The sequence below is a fragment of the Lissotriton vulgaris genome, chromosome 5, assembly GCF_964263255.1.
Source record: "Lissotriton vulgaris chromosome 5, aLisVul1.2, whole genome shotgun sequence".
NCBI lineage: Eukaryota > Metazoa > Chordata > Amphibia > Caudata > Salamandridae > Lissotriton > Lissotriton vulgaris.
The window spans coordinates 303,834,125-303,853,141 of NC_141693.1; the positions used below are offsets into that span (position 1 = coordinate 303,834,125).

At 48.9% G+C, this 19,017-nt stretch overlaps 1 protein-coding gene across 2 annotated transcripts in view; it reads right to left on the reverse strand.

Moving 5' to 3' along the window:
- Positions 1-19,017, reverse strand: part of GNB1 (G protein subunit beta 1) — a 351,738-nt gene that overhangs the window by 92,072 nt on the left and 240,649 nt on the right. For both annotated transcript variants that reach the window (XM_086921527.1, XM_086921528.1), the window contains exon 6: positions 16,519-16,681. In XM_086921527.1, coding sequence (XP_086777653.1) covers positions 16,519-16,681 — 163 coding nt within the window. The remainder of the gene's footprint in view (positions 1-16,518; positions 16,682-19,017) is intronic.

Sequence of the window (19,017 nt, forward strand, 5' to 3'; positions counted from 1 at the left end):
GCATGTGGAAGTGCTCTGACAGGATGTAAAAGCTGAGGGGCCTGAGATCCAGGATGGGCCTGAGGGACCCGTCCTTTTTTGGAATCAGGAAGTACAGGGAGTAAACTCCCGTGCCTCTTTCCTGCATGGGCATGAGCTCTATTGCCCCTTTTTGCAGCATGACGTTGACCTCCTGCTGCAATATGTGCAAGTGCTCGCCCGACATAGGACGGTGCCTTGGGGGTATGTTGGGTGGAGTGGATGTTAACTCCAGACCATAACCAAATTGGATAAGTTTTCTGACCCACCTGTCCGTGGTGATGGACCTCCACACGTGCAGGAACTGCTGGAGTCTCCCCCCGACCGGTGTGTGGTCGGGGGCAGTGACAATGCGTCACTGTTGGCGGTAGAGGACCTGGAGCTGTTGTTGCCACGTCCTCTGCCTTTGGCGCTGTTGCCGCGATATCCACCTCGACTCTTGTTGGCATAAGTAGTCTGGGTGTTGCCTTTGTTGAACTGCGCGGACTGCGAAAGCTGACCCCTTGAGGTGCCTCTGGTATTGGAGCGACGAAAGGACCCACCCTGAAACTGCTGGGACTGCAAGGCACCCATGGATTTTGCAGTGTCAGTGCCCTTTCATTTTTTCAAGGGTGGTATCAACCTCCGGGTCAAACAGGTGATCTGGGTTGACAGTTTGGTTCAAGATGGTGGTTTGAATGTCTGGCTTGAAACCAGATATTCTTAGCCAGGCATGTCTGCGAAGCATAACACTAGTGTTAATGGCGCGAGCAGCGGTGTCGGCCACGCCTAAAGCGCACTTTATGGAAGCGTTGGAGATCAGCTTCCCCTCCTGGATTAGCATCTCAGCCCCGTCCTTATATTGATCGGGCAGGTGTTGCAAAAGGGTCTCTAGGGTATCGTAGTGCGCCCGGTCATAGCGCGCCAGGAGCGCCTGTGTGTTTGAGATGCGCCATATGTTAGCAGCCTGCGCTGCTACCCTCTTCCCTGAAGCCTCAAAGACCTTGGATTCTTTGTCGGGGGGAGGAGCATCACCCGTAGTCTGAGAGTTGGCTCTCTTCCGGGCATTCGAGACAACCAGGGAGTCCAGAGGCAACAGTCCCTTAATATAAGCTGGATCTGTAGGCGCCGCATTATACTTTTTGTCGATCCTCAGGTTGATGACTCTCGCCCTGGTGGGTTCTTTGAAGCTTCAGCAGCGTGCTTAAAATCGCCCTTCAGCATCGGCAGAGTTTTTACAGTCTTTTCAGACACAGAAAAGGTGTCAAAGAAGAAATCTACGTCCACAGGGTCAGCATGCAGCTGGACATTGTGATTGGCTGCAGCCCGCTCAATGAGGGCATTGAAAGCCGCAGTGGGTGAAGTCTTAGCAGAGAAGAGCTGAGGGTCCTGTCCAGAATGTGGATCCCCAGGCTCAACACCGGAAGACCAGGGCTCTGTCACATCCTCTGGGTCTGTGTAGACTGGATAGCTATATTCATCCTAGTCATCGCCCTCACCAGCGTCCACGTCGGAGTGAGTGGGCGAGACTTCGTGAGCCTGTGGTGAAATGGGTTCCACCAAGGCTGGTGTACCAGCAGAGGCCATCTTCCTCTTTAGGGGGATCTTGTATGACTCCAATTGGGGTTCCGGGGTGATTTTCCTCTTCAGGAGGGAAAGCCGGCCCGTTTCGGCGTCGATGAAATGTTCTTGACGCTCCTCCTCTGAAAGTTGTCGAGGCCGCGGGCCATGGACCACCAACGATGCCTTCGGCGTGGAAGAGACCTTCTCGGGGAAGCCGGCCCCCGGTTTAGCAGCGAAATCCTTCGACGCCGTCTTAGGCGGCAAGGTAAAGAGGATCGGCGTGGACGCCTTTGCCGGTTTCTCCAGAGGCTTAGCAGGCGGAGGGTCCTTCGGCTCGACTGCTGCGGCGCCGTCCCGTATGCGCTGCAGGGATTCCGTGACCACCTTCGTGAACGCGGCAGATGGACGTGCCGGTTCAACGGGAGACCTTAGAGGCCACTTTCGGAGTCAACACACTCGACGCCGCCCCCTTGGCCCCGTCGTGTGGAAGCGGGGCAGAGAGGTCCTTCGGGTCATCGGGCCGCTTCTTCGGGTCGGCAAGAGACCTTTTGGGGTCATCGACTGCCTTCTTGTGATAGAGTCGACCCTTGCCGGCGTCGATTGTCTTCGGCGCCGATGCGGCCGTGTCCAACCCCTTCACCTTCGACGCAGTAGCCTTCGGCTCGGCCATCTGGACTTGGCCCTTCGGCTCGACGGCCATCTTAGGTTTCTTCCGCGCCGAGGCCTCCGAAGTCTGATCAGACCAATGCGATGCGCACTTTCGGTTTCGATATCTGCCCCTGCGCAGCATCTGGCGTAGAGACCATAGATTTCACTTTCGGTTTCAATTTCACCGGGAGTGTCTCGGTACCTATGTCCGTGGCCGGGCCAGCAGGCGGGGCCGAGGAACTCATATCAAGGTCTTGGGTAAGGCCCGAAGGCGATCCCTCGACCTGGGCCTTATTTACCGGAACGGCCCTAGAGTCAGTCTGAGGAAGCTCCTCGTCTGAGCTATCCTCCATGGCCCCAAGGGCCCCGTCGTCTTCTCCTACCTCCTCGGCGACTTGTCCGAAATCTTCGGCCTCAGCGTCGTAGTCTTCCTCGACCTCCGACGCGGGGTTAGATTCTGAGATGTCCTGGATATCTTCATCCTCGATCTCCCCAGCATCGAAAATGTCTGTAGGCGCCGGTGCAGATTGCTGGGCCTCCAGGCGCGCAGCTCGACGGAGCTTGAGTGTGTTCTTCGACCGGAATCTCGAACAGGCCATACACTTGGCCTCATCGTGGTCCGGCGACAGGCACTTGTTGCACACCGGATGGACGTCGATGTGTGGGTACTTCGAGTAACACACCGGACGTCGATGAGTCTGGAGCGTCGACAAGGCCCTCCGCGCCGAAAGCACGCGGAAGTACAGAGCTTGGCTCGGAGCCGAGGAAAAGTTGTTAAGCCGAACGCAAGACAATACCGACGTAAGACTAAAGACCCTTTGGCCTCAAAGAAAGTTTAATGTCGATTCTTATTGATTCCGACAAGAGGGAACCAAAGACATCCGAACCCAATGGCAGAAAAAAACAATCTGGGGATGGAGTCGATGCCCATGCGCACTGTAGTCCAGGGGAGGAGCCACCTATCTCGTGATGCTTCGAAGACTCTTCCAGGACAACAATGTGCAATCATCCGGACCCAACACTAGGCGGCGATCTATGCACAGATATGAATTCAGCAGCCCACATGCCTCGAACATTGGATAAGAGGAGATTCACCTTACTGGTCATGAGCTGAATCAAGCCCTCTAATGAGGTGTAGAAAAACGGTCACCGGACGCCTGCCAGTCTGGCCACCTGCCTGTCCACAAGTGAGCAAGACTATGGTTTTGACCAGGCAGCAATGAAAATATCAGTTAGATCATCATTAAACTGGAGCGAGGGCTCAGATGTTCCCAGCCCAGGCTTTAGTAGTTCCATCAAAACATTGGTCTTAGTTTAAATGAAAGGTAAATTCAGTACTTCAGCTGCCCTCCGAACCATCAATGCAAATGAGGCACTTTTTTCAGTTGGTGGCCCATGTGGCAAGTAAACCTGTCTCCGGGGGAGGCATGAAACACTGATAGTTTGTAAATCAAAGTAAAGTGCCATCATTAATGTATTGAGCGACAAAGCAAGACATTCTCCCATCCATGCTCATCATCCTGGGTAGCTCTCTAATCTGGAACAGGGTCAAAATTTGAGAACGAGTGAATGGAGCCTATGCTGCTACCTAAAACTTGGTAGAAGCATGGCATAGGTTTAGATTAAAGGTGCATGACAACAGGTTGGGCTTTTATGTTCACCAAGTGAGAAATTCAGACAAGTTTGAGCAGACTTCTGTCAAGAATCCAACATGGGTGTCAGCACTGGGTTACGGGTATCAGCTTTGAGGCAGTAGTAACCAGAGGGGATCTCGGGGCCAGAGTAGGTCTGTATCAGAGTTGGTATGGGCCCAATAACTGGTTCAGAGGGGCAGATGGAGCCATTGAGACATCGGCGGAAACCTAACTGGAGGTGCTATTTAGTGTTGTGGGACCCAAAGAGACATCGGAAGCACTCTGAAAATATGTAGCATGTGTTTTTTAAAGGCCTCAACTGTGTGAGATAGACAATGGATCTGGAAAATCTTGGCACTTCAGGAGCAGCTGAGAGATTGGCTAAATGACCAGAGAACTCAGAGTAGGATTGCCCCTTGCACCTTCTCTTGGAGTAGAGGGTTGGGGTCAAGTTACACTTCATTTCGCGTTTGGACTTGGATTCACAGAAGGACGTAGAGCTGTAAGCGGCACAGATGAAGGAGCAACTCTGACCAAGAAGGAGATGGGTCCAGCAGCTTGGAGCAAGACCTACATGAGGGAAGTAACTTTTTGTGTTTGAAAATATACAGCTTAGTCTCCTGATCCCAAATCACCTTCAGGTGCAGGAGGGCAGAATTACACAGTCACAGCCTGAGCCCAAGCACTAAATGCACACCTTGTACAGCTCTGTAGCAATGTAGGATGGTTACCCCTACTTTTTGCTTGGTGTCAGTGTGTTTTTGATCTAGTCTGCTGGGAACTGCTAATCAGGACCGCAGCAACTGTGCTTACTCCACTAAATTGAACATGGTAAGTACTATGGTACCTCCACAATTGGCTACTGGTGTACCCTTATAAATCCCTAGTATATGGTATTCAGGTACCCGGGACATAGGCAAACCAGACTTCTATGGGCTGCAACATATATCCACTTCAAATCTGACTACAGGCCTGCCATTGCAGTGCTTGCACCTCTCACAACAGATGTACGTTTCCTTATATCTGAGGTCAATGCACTTAAAACCGACAAGTCACCCCTACGGCAGGCTCTTCAGTCTTGAGGGAGGGTGAATAGTTATAGGTGTGAGGGTGTCCCTGCATGACAGGTCCCCACTACAAACCCCTGAGTCGATTCTCCAGGCTTTACAGGTGCAGTCAGCCATTTTAATACATATAATGGACATCAATCATTATGAGATATCTAAATATATAGTGGCTGAACCAAACCTGGTCATGTTTAGTATCAAACATGTTGGAATCATACCCCCAACACCGATTCCAGTATTGAAAGTACAATTCCATGTACTGAGGGGCTCTTGGCTAACCCTCAACACAATACTCCGGGTAACAGCCTTTCAAGGTCCGCCAGCAAGACAGTGCTACTGCGACCGACAAGATTTTACCCTCCTGCTGGTGAGCTGAGCTCGAGCAGGGGGAATGTAGAATAGGTTTCCTGAGTATTGAGCTGGGGCGCTTGCCACTAGACTGCTCTGTAGGGCACATTTGGTGCACTCCTTGCATGCTCCAGATGGAGCCAGTTCAAGGAGACCAGGGCTCCCACTCTGGCGTGAAACTGGACAAAGGACATGGGAGTATCTTCCCCTTTATCCAGCCCCTCCTCTTTGAGGACCCCCAAGTTGTTCTAACCCTTTCCTTAGAGTACTAAGGAGCTTTCCTGTGGTTGGGCATTAAATAAGGCTGCCAAATTTCATTCGTTAATTACTGACAAAGCCATCTTTTCAGACCATTCCCATTCTTGGACAGTGATTAATAGTTTTAAAAAAACTCACCCCGGCTGCCTATCTAGAAACAACATATTCGGTCTTCATTAAGAAAAGGCTAATGGCTCTGAGATTTGGCAAATTACCAACTCTGGCGGACGAACCGGTCTGGAAACGTTCAGATTCATTAGTAATCCACATTATATGCCACTGTAAATCTCTGAACGGGAGTGCACGTACTTCTTAACCTCTTCGCCGCTAATGACAAGGGTAACTCGTCATGGACTTTCCATTGATTTCAATGGAAATTACATAAAAGTAAGAAAATAGCCTTAGCAGTAAAGGGGTTAAAGAACAGTTTTAGGGTCAAGAGGCTACGTACCTATAGGTCTGCCATTATTGGTGCACTGGATTCAACAGACCCCATAATCAATTGCAAGCTGATAAAGTTCTTGACAGCCTTTGAAAAGCGCTTGAAAGCAACATGAATTTTTAAAACTAAAAAGTTCTTAATACTAATAACTATCTTACTGAAGTGTATCTTTTAAAAACACATTCAGGAAAACTTTTTATTGTTTACTGTAAAGGAAATTTTACTTTTACTTGTATGATTGTTATGGTTTTAATTAACTAAACAAAGTTTATATATGGGTCCTTAGATTCGCCATGGGATAATCTCAACCCTGAATATATGTAGCTTGTGGACTGTATTGACACTGGACTGGAACATAGCCTGCAACAAGGAAGACTCCTGATGCTCATGGTCTCCCTCAAGTCTTCTTTGTTGTCTGTGCCTCCTGTAGGTTCAATAGACCTGTGTGCATCAAGGACACCCAAATTAAATCTCCCTTGGAGTGCAGGAGCCAGTCCCCTGCATCTGCAGGTACCACAACAAAGCTGACCGGTCTGCTGCTTCTGTTCTATGGACTTTCCGAGGCTCAGCAACACAGGTGGTGGTTTTGCACATACCTTGAGGCCTGACCCGTCCACTCTAATTTTGAGGCCTGGACCCCTCACTGAACCTCTGGGACCAAACCCCTGTGAACTGCATTGACTTGCTGTTGCCAAGGCTTGTTGGCTCTGCACTCCAGAGATGTCCTGGCTCCAAAATGCTTGAGCATCTCCTCTCCAAGATCAGCGTTCCCACTGCATAGTCTGTACCGCTGGCCTTCATCTTTGGTGGGCTGCTCAAGGTCCTCTTGCGACTCCTGATCCTTTGGGCCTTCCAGTGGGTCTTCTGCTACTTCACTGGGCTTTCCCGCTTGCTCTGGGCCTGCTCAGACTCTCCTGTTAGCAAGTCCCTTGGACCTGCTGGTTCCAACGTTGCTCCTTTCTAGTCTTCCATGCCAGGTGAGTCTACCAAGCCCAATTGGTTCTCCTAGACACAGACCACCTAGTCACAGACAGAAATGTGACAGCTCGTGCACGGCAGCTGCAATGTCAGTCGCCTCTTCAGAACCGCTCAACATCTGTGGGCATTAAGTCTCTTCATCAGAATGGCATAGCCTGTACACTCTGCTTGCAGGTTCTTCACTTCCAGAATTCACCCTCTGATTCCAACAGACTCCTTCACAGTGTCTCCTCCAGAAGCATTTTCTTGTAAGTCTTCCATTGTAGTCTAAGGAGGTTTCTGACTCTTCTTCACCCCTATTCAAGTGGCTTCTCTAGTGTAGGTAACCTGACAGAACCAATTGACACTCCATAGTTGGTGTGGCATGGGCCACAAGACCTCCACATCAAAATCCCTTGCAACCTCAAAAAATGCCAGGGGCAATGTACATCATCTATATCAAACACAGATGCAGAAGAACATTAGATATATTTACACTATTTAAAAGGAAATCATTGCCAATGCTGGTCGTGAAAATACGCAATATTTGGTAAGGCATATACAGGGGTAGACATAGAATTCTGGAATGCTTGTGTGATTTTCAATGTACATTATTAAAAGCAATTGGCTCTAAACAAAAATTTGACCAATTAGTTAAATGGCCCAAGGAATTGAGTTTTTGGGAGACTAAATGTAATAGTCTGTGCTTTTCTTCATTAGGACGGCTGTAGGAAAATCACATCTAAACAGTTTAATATTTTTATTTTTAAAGTTTTATATAGCGAGATCATGACTCCTGGGGTATCCGAGCGCTTCACAGTTTGGCAATCACAAAAGATGCAGGAAGTAGTAACAGTAAACCATCGGAACATACAATCAGAAAAGTGAAATATAAACAAGCGTGCTCTAGATTGGTTGGAGAGCTAGGCCAGAAATGCCTTCATCAGTATCGCTTTAACTTCCCTTTTAAAAGAAGCAGTGGAAGGATTCAGTTGGATTTCAGGGAACAGGGTATTCCAGATTATCTGTGCCATACCAGAGAATGCTCGATAGTAATTTTTCTTTTTATGGAAGTTCTGTGGCTTGAGATTTAAGGCGATGGCACCTCTAGAGGATCTAGTCTCAGCAGAGAAGCTCAAGTTTCAATTTGGTATTAGAAATGCTAGCCTGCTCTGCTTGTGAATTTAATGGTTGGTCAAGAGCTATTGGAAAAGCAGTAAAACAAAAGACAAGCACATTTGAAATATATCTGATCTCACGGGGAGACAGCAGAATTCTCAGTTTAGGAGGATGGATGTCTTTGGTTTTAGGCATGAGGAGAATAAAGAGTTTCCTGGAGGCAGTGTAGCTTAAACGATGGTATATCGGAGTAAAGCACATGGATGCTAGTCATTACTCATGTGCTCTGAATTGACAGGTTATGCAGGTTTGTAAAGGGCACTTTCCCCCACTAGGGTATACTGGTATTGTGCAGGTGTGTTCCTAGCCAGGCCTATGGCAGGTTGGTTTATTGAAAAGCCAGGTCTTCGGCTTCATACAGAATTACAGGAGAGGAGGAGGCTCTGATGTAGTCATTGTGCAAGGCATTCTATGCTTTGAGTGATATAAGAATGCCAGCCCTGCTGATCTGATTCTGTGCATGTGTAAGATGTGTACACGTAGGAGCACTGTGGAGCAGAGGTGTCAAGGAGGTTGGAGGTAGATGGTGCAACTGTTTAGACATATTGGGCTGATTTTGCTTAGTGCCTCGAATCGGTGTGAGAAGTCTGAAATATGTGTGTGTGAGTGTATCCGAAGCCAGTGGAGCTCCCTTAGGTGTGATGAGAGTTGTGCTGGAAGTTGAGAACAAGTCCGAGTTCTGGATGGTTTGTAGTGTTCCAGCGAGTTGCTTGGTAATCCCCACAGAGGGTGTTCCTGTAGCCTAACTTGCTGGCGACTAGTGCATGAGTGTCTGTTTATCTAATGTTGCCTGGGAGCCATTTGAAGATCTTTCTCTGCATCTTCAGGGTGTGGAAGCAGGATGCAGTGACATCTTGGACGGTCTTGTTTTCTGTCGGCTATTTCAAGGTTCTGGCATGGGTGCTGGCTGTGGTTCAAGTTCAGCCTGCCGCCATTTGGAGGCCCATTGTGCAATGTTCTTGCCGAAGATAACGAATAGTTTCTTACCTGTCTGTAGTTTTGCAGCTTGAAGATCTTTCTGGATTCACTATGCTGTGCATATTCCGCAATCTGGTGGTTGGGTCCGGAATCGTAGTCTTTTTTTCTCTTTTTTTTGTAGTCCAGGTGGGCGTCGACGTCCCACCTTCTGGTGTACCTTCGGTGACGTCAGCATGCTTCCACCCTTGGGCGCCATCTTCGGATTCTTTTTTCTGTCTCTTTTTCTCTTTTGTGATTGTAGTGAATCCATGGCTATGTATGTTTATCCTCTTTTTTAACGTAATTCTTTCTACGTATCTTGAAAGCTTCAACCTTCTTTCCTTTTCTATGCGTTTCCACCTTCTTTTCCAGCCTCATCTTTCTGGCGGAGGCGGGTGGGTTCGCTAGTGAATCCAGAAAGATCTTCAAGCTGCAAAACTACACCGACAGGTAAGAAACTATTCGTTTTGCAGCGTGAATCTTTCTGGATTCACTATGCTGTGCATAGATTTTGTAGCGGTTTTTGTTACTTTTGTGGCGGTTGGGTGGAAGATGAGCGTTGGTTGTTGAAAATATGTTGAAGCACCTTTTGTCCTACTTGTGCTTCCTTGTTCATTTGAACATCCACGCAATAGTGATTAGTGAACGTGTGCACTGAAGCCCATGTTGCCGCCAGGCATATGTCCTGAATTGGTGTGTTGGCCAGAAAAGCAATTGTTGCTCCTTTCTTCCTGGTCGAGTGGGCCTGTGGCCCTCCTGTTAGCTCCTGGCCCGCTTGCTTGTGGCAGAATTGCATAGTCTGTGCGATCCATCGAGCTATGGTATTTTTTGTCACTGGTTTACCCATGTAACTGCTTGCGAAGGATACGAAGAACTGTTTTGTCTTCCTGTGTCCTTTCGTCCTTTCAATGTAGTGCATCAGTGCCCTTCTTGCGTCTAGAGTGTGGAGTGCTCTCAGCGCTTGTAGTGGGGTTTTGGAGAAGCTAGGGATCTGAATACTTTGATTAATGTGGAACCTTCACACCACCTTCGGCATGAAGTGCGGGTCCGCTCTCATTACGACCCGGTCACTGTATCTGGATGTAGGGTTCCTGTAGTGTTAGAGCCTGCAGTCCGCTCACTCTCCGTAGCGATGTGATTGCTACCAGAAAAGCTGTTTTTATAGTCAGCATTTGCAGTGATGCTTTGTGGATAGGTTCGAAAGGTGCTTTCATGAGCTCCGTCAGTACTACATTCAGGTTCCAAGACGGTGGCGGCATTCTTTTTGGTGGCGCTATTCTTTTAGCCCCTTCCAAGAATCTTTTTACGACTTGAGATGTGAAGAAGCTTCTCCCCGTTTCTCCTCTTGTGTATGCCACAATCGCTGCCAGGTGTACCATTAGCGAGGATGAGCTTAGTTTAGCCTTTATTAGGTGCGTGAGGTACCTTAGCACCGTAGATTCCCTGGTCAGTTTTCTGTGTAGTTTTTTCTTGCAACACCACTGAGTGAATCTTTTCAATTTTTCCCCATAGCATTTGCGTGTGCTGGGCCTTCTTGCCTCTCGCAGCACCCGCAGGGTGCTGCTCTCTGGTAGTTTTAGATGTGCGAACTTTAAGTCCTCAGGAGCCAGGCTGAGAGGTTGAGGCTCTCCAGCTCTGGGTGTAGAACTTCTCCGTTTTCCATGGAGAGTAGGTCTCTTCTTTTTGAGAACTTGTGGGGGGGCCCCGGCGCCATCTCCATTATCTGAGAGTAACAAGTCTGCCTGGCCCATTGTGGTGCCACCAGGATCAGCGTCATGTTGCTGGTCATGCATTTGTTGAGAACCCTGGGGATCAGTGGTATCGGGGGAAAAGCGTAGGCAAAGGTTTTTGACCAGCTTATCCATAGGGCATTCCCCTGTGATAGTGCCTCTGGTTGCCTGGATGCAAAGTATTGGCATTTTGCATTCCGGCGTGTTGCAAATAGGTCTATTATCGGAGTGCTCCACCTCCTGAATAGTTTCTCTGTCTCCTGTATATTGAGTTCCCACTCGTGGGATGCTGAAGTCTGCCTGCTGAGCCAATCCGCTTCTACATTGTCCTTCCCTGGCAGGTGTATGGCTAGCAGGTCTATTTTGAGTGGTATTGCCCATCTCCAGATTTCCTGTGCCTAGCTTGACAGGGGGAATGATTGAGTTCCCCCTTGTTTGTTTATGTAAAACATTGTTGTGGTGTTGTCTGTATCAGCACCTTCTGGCTGTACAGGTGTTTCTGGAAGTCCTTGAGTGCTAGCAACACTGTTTCCAGCTCCAGGTAATTGATGTGTCTGACCGCATCTGTAGGGCTCCACAGGCCTCTCACTCTGAGCTTGTTCATGTGTGCGCCCCACCCCTTCTGGGATGCATCTGTGGTAATGGTCACTGTTGGGTCCGGTGGTGTTAGAGGTTTCCCTACTGTTATCCTTCCCTTGGTCCACCACCTTATTTCTTCCTGCACCCTGTGAGTTACAACCACTAGATCCTCCCAACTTCCTGTAGCTTGTGACCATTTCTGTTGTAGCCACTCTTGGAGCGGTCTCATCTGAAGGCGTACCTTGGGGAACCCGGTGTATGCATGACGCCATCATCCCCAAGATCTTGCTCACTGTCCTCACTGTCAGAGCTCGCCCCTTCTGGTAATGACGTTTCTCCCTCAGTAGGCTGAGTGTTCTCTTTTCGCTGGGTGACACCCTGCATTGGACGGTGTCGATTTGAGCACACAAGAAGATCTTCACCTGCTCCGGTTCCATTGAGCATTTTCCCCAGTGTATGGAGAATCCCAGGCCTGTTAGTGTTCTCGTGACCTGAAGTGCGTGATCTTTGCATGTCCTGTAAGAGCTTGCCTTTACGACCCAGTCGTCGAGGTAGGGGTACACGCGTATCCCCTCCATTCGCAGATGCGCGGCCACTGCTGCGAGGCATTTGGTGAACACCCTTCGTGCGGATTTTAGACCGAAAGCCAGGGTTGTGAATTGGTAGTGATCGTTGTTCACTGTGAACCTTAGCATGTGCTTGTGCTGCCTGTTCATGGGGATGTGCAGGTACGCACCCTTGAGGTCTATGGTGGACAAGAAGTCCACGGCCTTTATCTGTGGGATAACCTCTTGTAGGGACGTCATCTTGAATTTTTGGGTCTTTACATATTTGTTTAGGAACCGTAGGTCCAGGATGGGTCTTAGGCTTTCGTCCACTTTTGGTATCAGGAAGTAGTTGGAGTACACTCCTCTGTTCCGTTCTTTGAATGGGACCGTTTCGATGGCCTCTTTGAGGAGTAGTTCTTGAGCTTCCTTTTGGAGCAATTGCAGCTCTGTTCCAGAGTGCTCTCTTCTCTTTGGCTTTCTGTTTGGTGGCTTCTTTAGCAGCTCTATGCAGTATCCGAACTGCATGATGTTCAGTATCCACTTGTCTGTGGTTATTTTTCTCCACTCCTGGAGAAAAAAAATCTTAGCCTGCCTCCTACTGGAGTTACATGTTCTTTTGTGTCTTGTCCGTGTAGCCCTCTCCTCTGTTTTTCCGTGCTCTTCCCCCGGAGGGTTCAGGTGGGTGAGCACCTTTTCTCGTGTGCAGTCACTTAGAGGGGGGGGTTGTTCACCGCCTCTCCTCTGTCCTCGTCAGTTTCCTCTTGATCGAAAGGACTGGCCCCTGTTCTGGTAGTTCCAGTTTTGCCTCTGCTGGCCCTGGTGACCTTGGTTGTCACTGTTGTCCCTGGTGGAACGCCTGGTGTGATTCTCCTCGCTGGTTTCCACCTCTGCCGTTTGGCCTCCACGTAGGAGTGCCCCTTCTCACCCCCCTGAATTGCAGGGCCCCCATGGACCTTGCAGTCTCGTTGTCCTCCTTCAGTTGTGTGAGCTTCTCATCAACTGGGGCTCCGAACAGTGTTTCACCATTGAAGGGTGTCTTCAGGATGTTGTTCTGAACCTCAGCTTTGAAGCCTGAGATCCCGAGCCAGGCTTGCCTTCTCTCTGATGCCTATAGCTATCAGTCTTCTGGATGTTTCAGCCCCATCCAAGGCGGTCTTCAGGCATGAGTTAGCAATGCTTTTCCCTTCTTCCACAAGGTGTGATGCCCTCTCACGGTATTGTTCCGGGAGGTGCTTGAGCAATTGCCCCATCTCATCCCATTGTTGGTATTGATGTCTGTTTAGGAGGGCATTTGAGTTCGCCATACGCCAGTGCGTTGCGGCGTTTCTATTTTCCTGCCCGTTAGGTCCATCCTCCTGCTTTCCTTGTCAAGTGGAGGCCCAGATTTTGTTGGGACGTTGGCCCTTCTGGCCTTCGCAGCGATTATTGAATCTGCTGTGACGGACCCCTTGATGTATGCCGGGTCCTGGGAGGAGAATTTGTATTTCTTTTCCGTCCTCTGCGTTACTGATCTGCATGTAGCTGGGTCCTTGAAGGCTTCCTTCCCCTGGTCTGTGATACTTTTCAGCATGGGAAGGAATTGGCTTCTTGTCTGTGTGGGGAGCAATGTTTCCAGCAGGAAATCTGCTTTTGGCTTCTCCTCCTCTAGCTTAACCCCATAAGCTGCTGCTGCCTTCCTGACGACCTCGTATGCCCCGATGTCATCCGGTGGCGAAGGCCTCGAAGGATACGTCTCCACAGCCTCCTCCGGGTTTTCGGCCTTGATGTCCTGCCAATCCTGGTCTTGGGCCGTCGAGGAACCTGAGCCGTAGCTTGACTGCTGATCCCCGTAATCACCTTCTGTATAATAAAGGTCCTCTTCCTCTTCGTGCTCCGGGAGCTCCGGAGTTTGGCGGCTCTTCGACGTCGAACTCCTCCTGCTCTGTCACCTCAGCGACAGACGTTGCCGGCCTCGAGGGGATCTTGTAACTTCTCATTCTTTTGTCGAAGTCTTTGTTTCTCTGGAGGATGTTCTCCATTTCGGCCTCGAGCCTTCTTTTCTTTCTCGATTCAAAAAGGGGGTGGTGAAGAACAGAGTGTCTGAATTAAGCAGACCACTCTTACCCAGTCAAGAGATCAGGGCTTGATCCATCACAGTTATTTAGCTCACTGCATCACCCCAGTTCAGAACCTGGCTATATGCAAATTAGTCTGACCCAGTGCCTCATGGGAACAGGGCAGACCAAACTACCAAGACAATTCTTCACCGGAAAGGAGACAAGCTTCCGGGGACCGGTTTCTGGCATTTCAGCTGTTGTCGGCCCGGCTTGCTTGAATCCTGGTGGTGCAGTGAGCAAGGGACTCATGTCCGAGTATACCCTGCCACACTTGTGGTGGCCAAAAACGATTCAAAAAGGGGGTGGTGATGAACAGAGTGTCTGAATTAAGCAGACCACTCTTACCCAGTCAAGAGATCAGGGCTCTCGGAAGCTTGTTTCCTTCCCCGTATAGAAATTGGCTTGGTAGTTTGGTCTGCCCTGTTCCCATGATGCACTGGGCCAGGGACAGACTAATTTGCATATAGCCAGGTTCTGCGTTGGAATGGTGCAGTGAACTAAAAAACGGTGATGGATCAAGCCCTGATCTTTGGACCGGGTAGGAGTGTTCTGCTTAATTCAGATGCTCTGTTCATCACCACCCCCTTTTCTGAACCGTTCTTTTCTCTCAGCATCTCCGCGGCCTGGTCGCCATCGAGCGTTTTGGCTGCTCTCTTCGGCGGCGGCGAAGCTGTGTCCAGCTCCTTTTCCTTCGAAGTCGAAGACCCTTTTTCGGGGGCTTGCTTCGACAACCTTGGCTTTTCGCAGTTCTTCGGCCTCCGGGAGTCCTTCTCGAAGGATCCGCTGGGCTCTTTTTCGGAGGATGCAGCTTCGGCCGTCAAACTTTTCGGCGCCGGTGCTCCTTTTGAGGTTTTGGACTCCGCCTTTCGAGAATCTGCCTCTGGCTTTCGAGGACCTGTGGGAGTTTTCCTACCTTGTCAGGCGTTTTCTTATCGGTCTCTGCGACCGTGAAGTCATCTGGAGCTTCGGCGATGTTGTCCTAGTAGTCTGTGGAGAGGCCCAGTTCGTAAAGCGTCGGGCCTGGCCCTTGCCCTGCATCGTGTGATGAGCTATCCTCTGCTTCTCTCGAACTCTGAGTGTCTTCGGCTTGAAGGCGGAGCAGGTGTTGCAGTCTCTGCTCTCGTGGTCGATAGGCAGGCAGAGGTTGCAGACCAGGTGCTGGTCTTTCTGCGCGAACTTGTGGTGGCAGTTTTTGCAGAATTTAAATGGAGTCATGTACATCCCTGCGCTCAGGGGGCCCCCTGTGTGCGCATTCCTCCAAGGACGTCGAAGATCTCGATGTTCTTCTCTTTGTTAGTCGTCTCCTCTCTGATGGTCTTCTCCCAATCTTTTCCGGTCTTTACCGTCGAATAGTAGTTGTATTTCCTCCTTTTTTCCTCCAAAACTTCTGGAGCTTCACGCGACGATCCAGACCCAACGGCGGAAAAAAGAATCTGAAGATGGCGCCCAAGGGTGGTAGCTTCTGCCGGAAGCATGCCGACTTCACTGAAGGTAAACCAGAAGGTGGGACGTCGACGCCCACCTGGGCTACGAAAAAAAGAAAGAAAAAAAGACTACGATTCCGGACCCAACCACCAGATTGCGGAATATGCACAGCATAGTGAATCCAGAAAGATTCACGCTGCAAAACTTCTGTACTGTCGGTGTGGGCTGAGCGTGAGACAGTTGGCATTCACAGAGTTGGCAAGTCAGTCCTGCAGATGGATACCTTGTTTCTTGTGTTAGGAGAGTCTTGTTTGAGAGGAATAATATGAGTTGCGTGTCATTGGTGCAGGAGACTATGTTGATGTGTGAGCGGATAACATTGGCTAGAGTAATCATGTATGCGTGGAAGAGGGTGTGGCTGAGCAATGCACCTTGATGCACTCTGCAGACGAGTTTGCGGGCTTCTGAAGAGTAAGGTGCCATGCTGACAGCTTGTGTTCTGTTAAAAAGAAGCAGATCCAGTGTAGAGGGACGCTGGATCCCAATCTTGTGCAGAATTGCTTATTGCAGATGGGTGCGAGTGTGTCAAATACTGCAGAGAGGTCCAAGAGAATGATGTGCTGTTTCTATACTATGGGTGGGCCGGACCCAGATTGTGGCTTTGAGGAGCTTTTAGTTGCTGAGGTGGTCAGTGAGGTGTCTGTTGATTAGATTCTGTAGGACATTTGCCGGAGATGGGTGTTTAGTTGGAAAGCATGGCTGAGTTAGTGGATGAGTATTTGAGCAGGGGCATGACAAAGGCATGCTACCAGGTGTCAGAGAATGTGTTTAAGTTTGAGTGTTTGAAGATGGGTGTTAGAGGTTTGCTGATCACCCGATGGTTGACAAGGTGCCCGATGGGCAACGAGATTTTAGAGAATGCAGGCAGATGTGGGGTGTTGTGTGAGTGGCATTAAGTCTGTGTGAGCATAAGCAGGTGACAGGTTTATGTGAGTGGAGTGCTGCTGGTGCAGGAGTGGTGGATGTAGGGAGTGGGAGAGGATTCACAAACCTGTACAGTAGTATTTTTGTCCTTTAAGAAATGCCTTACCTGTATGCCCAGCCAATTCTCTGCTCACCCGCACATTTCCTTCACGGGTTTTCAGATTATAAATGGAGCATATGTTGTCGAGTCCACCACAGGCCACATAGTTTCCAGATGGGGCATACGCACAGGTCATCACCCAAGAGGAGCGCAAAGGGATGGCATGTACCTAGACAAAGACATTTTTTTTAAGGCGGCAAGAACAACATTTTGGATAAGGTCTATTCAATTTCTAGCTTTTAGTTTAGAAAATAAAATCTATTTTATTTCCATGAGTGACAAATGAGAATCAAGTTGCATACCTTCAGTAATGCTTTCTGGTCAATACTCTAGCTGTAGATTCTGCAGCTTTAAACTATCCACAGGCATTTGACTGGATACGAAAGATTTAACATAGCTCCTGCACACCACTACATGGTGTGCAGCTCTGTAGCACCTGCTCGGCCCTGGAAGTTACAGCTGGAGAAGCATATACCACCAAAGTGCTCTGAGGTCAGTTTCTTTTTGGACACTTTCAGTGTCATTTGATAGAGGTCAAAATTAATGCCTTGTGTCACTGTGCAGTTCTCTAATTTAGGATCTTTTTAGATGGAAAGAAAGTCCATTCCACAGAATAGAGATGGGAGGGTGGTGAGGAATCTGCAGTTAGGGAGAGGATCCACCAAGAAGAGTGTTATGGAAGCTAAGTAACTTGTTCTTCTGAGAAATACTTCTAACAGCAGATTCTTCACCTTTAAAAAAAAAATAGATACCAAAGCAGTAACTTGCCCCTGTAATGAGTTTGTAGAATGTCTCAGACGAAAAAGACCCTCAGGGTCAACGATCAAATACACCATTCCTGTCAGACTTGGCTTTCAATGTATTAGCGCCTTGTGAATATGTGCAATGGAGCCCACGTTGCAGTCAGACAAATATCAGGCTAGGTACTTCATGTGTTAACGAACTGGCAACAGCACTGGCCTTGGTGGAATGGGTCCACAACACTTCTGGAGACTCTTTTTGACCATCACATAGCAGGTAATAATGCAAAGGAATATCCACTAGGACAAAGTCAATTTCTGTACTGCCTTGGTTTTCTTTGCCACACAGATCCCCACAAAGAGCAGATAGTTCACCTGATTGCCCTTGGTATGAATGATAAAAGCTGAGCGCTCTTTGGAGGGGTCCTGACAATGGAGTCTTTCCTCTTCTTTCAAGGGGTGAGAGGAGGCAAAGAATGTCAAAAGAGTAATGTGCCATCCAACAGGAAAGGAAGTCACAATTTTAGGAAGAAAGGCCGCTTTATTCCTCAGCACAAGTAAGGTGGTGGTGGTGTAGGGCGGTTGGATGACCAAGTTTGAAGCTCACTCAAATGACAAGCCGAGGTGATCATAATAAGAAAGCTAGTCTTTAAGGTTGGAAGGCGTAGGCAACAGCTGTGCTATGGCGCAAACAAGGTACACAGAAGGAAATTAAAGACCAAATTAAGTACTCACTAAATCAATGCAAAAGGTTTAGGAGTCAGCATGGACCATGCCTATGTAAAAACATAGGTGATTTGACCTATCCAACAGTAAGTCTGCAATGGGTCTCTATCAAGAGTGTCATGTCATTCCATTATTGGACCAACTGTCCGGTGCAGACAATTTGTGGAAGGATGACATCCACTACTATGAGAGCTAGATTGAATCCAGCCAACTGCTACCTCTCCATCTCCATCTCCATACATGGAGGTGTAGAATAGAGGCACCTAGGTGCAAGACCTTGCCCTTCTGCTCCGACAGGAAATCCTCTTGTAGAAGTAGCCTGATTAGAGGATAAATACTCACACTCAAGACATTCTGGGTACCACACTCCTGGCTGAAACCAGAGCCACTAGGACGACCAGGGCCAGTCATTCCTGATCTTCAGAATGCAGGGCAGCAGGCATTGGCTGTAAGATAAACAGGACTTCTGTACGCCAATTGAAATGTAATGCGTCTGAGAGAAAGCCTTCTCAGGATCTCCAACATGCAGACGTGTTGACACCGCAAGTTCTCAGCAGTAGCAAAGAGTTTATGCCAGGAGACCCCCAACTCCCCTCTGCATTGCTGGAAGACTGAACGCCGCCTCCGGGTGTTGCTGTAATTATTCATCAGCTATGTGTCGAGGGCAGTTTGTTTGCCCTGGTGTTTAATGATACCTTCAGGTGGTGTAAAACTAGGGAGATGTCCTGACGATCCAGCTATGAGACGCTGAGCTTCCTGACAGATCTCAGGACCCCACCTTGTTGCTCTACCACATGGCAGTGGTGCTGGCCATGAAGACCTGAACCAGCCTTCCCTTGATAGGCGACAGGCAGCTTTTCAACATCAAGGCAAAACCCCCCTCTCCCCTCTCCTCCAGTAGGTCGACAGGCAGGCAGGACTGCTAGAGACCTCTAATGTCCACCTCTATCAGATGACCTCGCTAAGCCAGCAGTGACAAGTCAGTCATATATTCAAATTGTGTCAAATGAATTTGATATATGTGCCTTTTTGTCTAAAA